At 62.1% G+C, this 3284-nt stretch overlaps 1 protein-coding gene across 1 annotated transcript in view; it reads right to left on the reverse strand.

Annotated features, from left to right (window-relative positions):
• Positions 1-2075: 2075 nt before the first annotated feature.
• Positions 2076-3284, reverse strand: part of LOC113486975 (ectonucleotide pyrophosphatase/phosphodiesterase family member 7-like) — a 7686-nt gene continuing 6477 nt past the window's right edge. The window contains exon 5 of the mRNA XM_026861319.1: positions 2076-2215. Coding sequence (XP_026717120.1) covers positions 2076-2215 — 140 coding nt within the window. The remainder of the gene's footprint in view (positions 2216-3284) is intronic.

Below are 3284 nucleotides of genomic sequence, written 5' to 3' on the forward strand. Positions count from 1 at the left end.
AAAATCAGAGAGTGGCCTGAAAACATCCCCCGCACGACGGCCCCGGGCTCTGCGCGGCCGCCAGCCCCGGCCCCGCGTCCAGCCCGGGAGGGGCCAGGGAGGAGAAACGCGCCCAGCGAGGGGGAGAACTTGCCGGGTTTCCAGGGAGCGCGTTTGCTTCTCGGAGGCCGCGGCGTGCGGAGGGGAAGCTCCGCTCTGCGGGTGCCGGAGTAAGGCAAAGCTTAGCGGAGGCCTGGCTGATGCTCCTGTTTGCCTGATCCTGTTGTACCAGAAAAACTGGAAATTTCACCATGAATTGGAGGAGCCGCTGAGTCAGGATGGGTAACGCCATGTGGTCCATCACTGGCCGCTGGAAGCTTCTTGCTGCGGGACTGCTGTAGCAAGCGGGGCTGCCCGGAGGGCTGCCCACGGGAACACTCTCCCATCGCTGCCCGGTTCCCTGGCACGAGCAGAGCAGGGAGCTGCGCTCAGGGGCAGCGTTACAAAACTCGATGCCTCTCAGTGGAAGGGCTGTGCCTGGCACCAGTGGGGTAACGGGACCAGGATGGGGGTAACTGGGAGGACGCTCCCATGTGGGAAAGGCAGTTTGGTAAATATACTTCAGCCGTCCGGGCAGTTCTGCCCCGTGCTGTACGCAAGAGAACTGTTCTCTTCCAGCACATCAGGGCAGGCGCCCGCTGCTGAGCCAGGGGGATACCCCGGCACCCCGAGAGCTCACCTTGTTCTAAGATCACCCTTTTTATAACCTTTTCCTCACTGTGTAGTTCTTTTTCTCTCATTACATCACATTCATGGCCTGAGTCTTCCAGTGACCTGTCCCGCTCCTGCTGGGAAAACGGTCCGGGTGCCACCTGAGGGGGGTGGACCTGCACAAGTCGCCGGGTTTCCGCAGGATTCCCGGGGGTCTCTGACCTCACTTGAGCGCAGCGTCCCCGTAGTGGTGTGGGTTTGAGGGAGGGACGTGCCCGGAGCCTGTAAGATCGTCGGGTGTTGGTGGGGGCTGAGCGCAGCGTGCGGGAGGCTGGTGCCTGGCGCGGGGCTGTGCCAGCCCCTCTGCCCGTCGTGGCCAGCCCCGAGCTGTCCCTGCCCAGCAGTGACCCCGGTCCCTTGGTGCTGCCCCAGTGCTGTCGCGCTCCCACTCCTCCGCGTCGATGCGGAGCCGAGTCCCCGTCGCCTGTTGTGGGGAGAAAAGGGCTGCGCTGCTCCCTGGACTGGAAATCTCCTTTCTATCCCCGGGGCGTTACTGGGAAGGGGTCCTGGTCAGCACCTGTGCTGCGGTGGGCTCCGGGCGTTCTGCCAGTTCTCCCCAGTTTGGAGCCGCAGGTCATTTTGTGCAGTTTGAAAGCTGCGTGCGACGGCCGGGGGCAGAGCGGGGGTTTCCTGGGGGCGCAGAGCACGCCGAGGCCTGGCTGTCGCCCCTTCGGGGGGGGGGGGCAGCTCCCTCAGGCTGATCACAGGTTTCCTTTCTATTATTGGATGTCTTTAATGGAGCCGTGTGGTTAAGTGAAAAGCCTCCCTTTTTCTTAGAAAAGGGAAGAGAATAAATCACTCTAAACATTCAAAAAGCCTGAACTTGTGGCTTTTGAGATCTGCAAAAACAGGAAGCGCATAAAAAAATCCTACATTTGTTTATATGTTCAAATTCTGCGAGTTTTGATGTTGCAGTTCAGATCTTTTGCTCTTGGGCTCAGCAATAGCAAAAGGATCTTGCTGGAAGCGTAGCTGCCTGCCCCTTCCCTGCGCTGGGGGTGCCGGCCTAGTGTTGCCTGGCTTTGTCCTCGGTGTTTCAGGATGTTTTAGTGATGGAAAAAAAAAAAAAATTGTCCGCAAGTGCCTTTCGCCTCTGCCTGTCTGCCTTCTGCTGCTGCCTCCAGCTCCCCTGGGGAGGGCAGGGACGGCGTCTGCACGGCGAGACTGAGGGCAAGGAGGGGAAACGGGGGAGTCCCGAGTCCTGGCACGGCGATGTCCCCTCTCTGCTGAGCTGGCCAGAGGGAACCGTCCCAGCGCCGGCGCGTCCCCGGGCATCGCTGCGGGCTGGGGCAGAGCTCCCGGGGGCTGCAGGAGGAGAGGAGGTGTCACTCGCTGCTGCAGCTCCGCCTGTGAGCACCTTCGGGCTGAACTTGGCGATGGGTATCCCTGACAGACTTCACCTTCCCGGGGAGACGGGAACACGCAGTAAATAGTTTGGCTGCCACGTTCCTCGGCTCCAGCCGGGCTAAGTGACAACAGAGCCAATAAACTCCGCAATCGCTGAGAAAACCTTTGGCATCTTAAACGTGAGACTCGGGCTCCTGAGCTAATCTGGTGGAGCAGAGCTCTGTAGCTCTTCCCAAGCGTTCCAGACATCCCAGGAATGCTGCGTATCCTGCGTGATGCCGGTAGCGGGGGGCTGCGGTGATTTGCTGCCAGATGAAGGTGTTCGCCCCAAGATCAGACCTTCCCGGTGAGGCTGCTGGTGCCTCTGGCAGGTCGGAGCAGGAGCGTCGAGCGGCGCTGCCGGGGTGCGCGTGGCGGGGCCGGGGAGCAGCCGGGACCGAGAGCCCATCGCGTTGGGGTTCGGACCCGCGGCGAGGGCCCTGGCCGCTCCTGGGGGCTTGCAGAGCAAAGAGCCCCCGCTGGGGTGGGGGTCTCAGCGCTGGGGCTGTTTGACGGGACGCTTGGTCTTTGTGCCTGGACCCCCCAGAAAAAAGGAGCATTATCGGGGTGCCCGCACTTCCCCCCGGCGCTGCAGGCTCGGGGCTCCCCCGGGTCAGGGTGAGCAGTGACGGGGTCTGCCGGGGGGGGCCAAGGGTGCCTCGTATTCCTGATGTCAAAGGATGAAGCTGGGCCCAGCCCAGGCAGCGACTGGGCCGCGGCTGCCATGTTTGTTGTGGGCACATGGTGGCGGTTTCCCCGAGGCATCGGCCAATTGAAGCCCAGAGATCTGCATATCATTTGGGTGCGGGGCTGCGGGGCTCGCAGGGTGGGATGAGCAGGGAGCAGGTCGTGCCCGGGAGTTGCAGGGGCATGTGCCACCCCCCAGCCTGGAATTTCAAGAGGCAGCAGTTTTCCTGGAAACTCTGCGTCCACCGTAAGGACGCAGGTGTCGGGGGTGTTTGTTGTTGCGTTCCCGGCCGGGAGCCGTTGGGACCCCTGGGTAGCAGCATCTTTCTGGCGCAAGGAAAAAGAAAAGGAAGCAAATGGTGTGGAAATGCGGAGCAAATTGGGATGCAAACCACAGCGGGGGCTCTCCCTGCTCTGTGACCCCCAGCCCCGGGGCGGGGGGCGGTGGGGATGGATGGGGA

This window comes from Athene cunicularia (genome assembly GCF_003259725.1).
Source record: "Athene cunicularia isolate RWA chromosome 18 unlocalized genomic scaffold, athCun1 chr18_part1, whole genome shotgun sequence".
Taxonomy (NCBI): domain Eukaryota; kingdom Metazoa; phylum Chordata; class Aves; order Strigiformes; family Strigidae; genus Athene; species Athene cunicularia.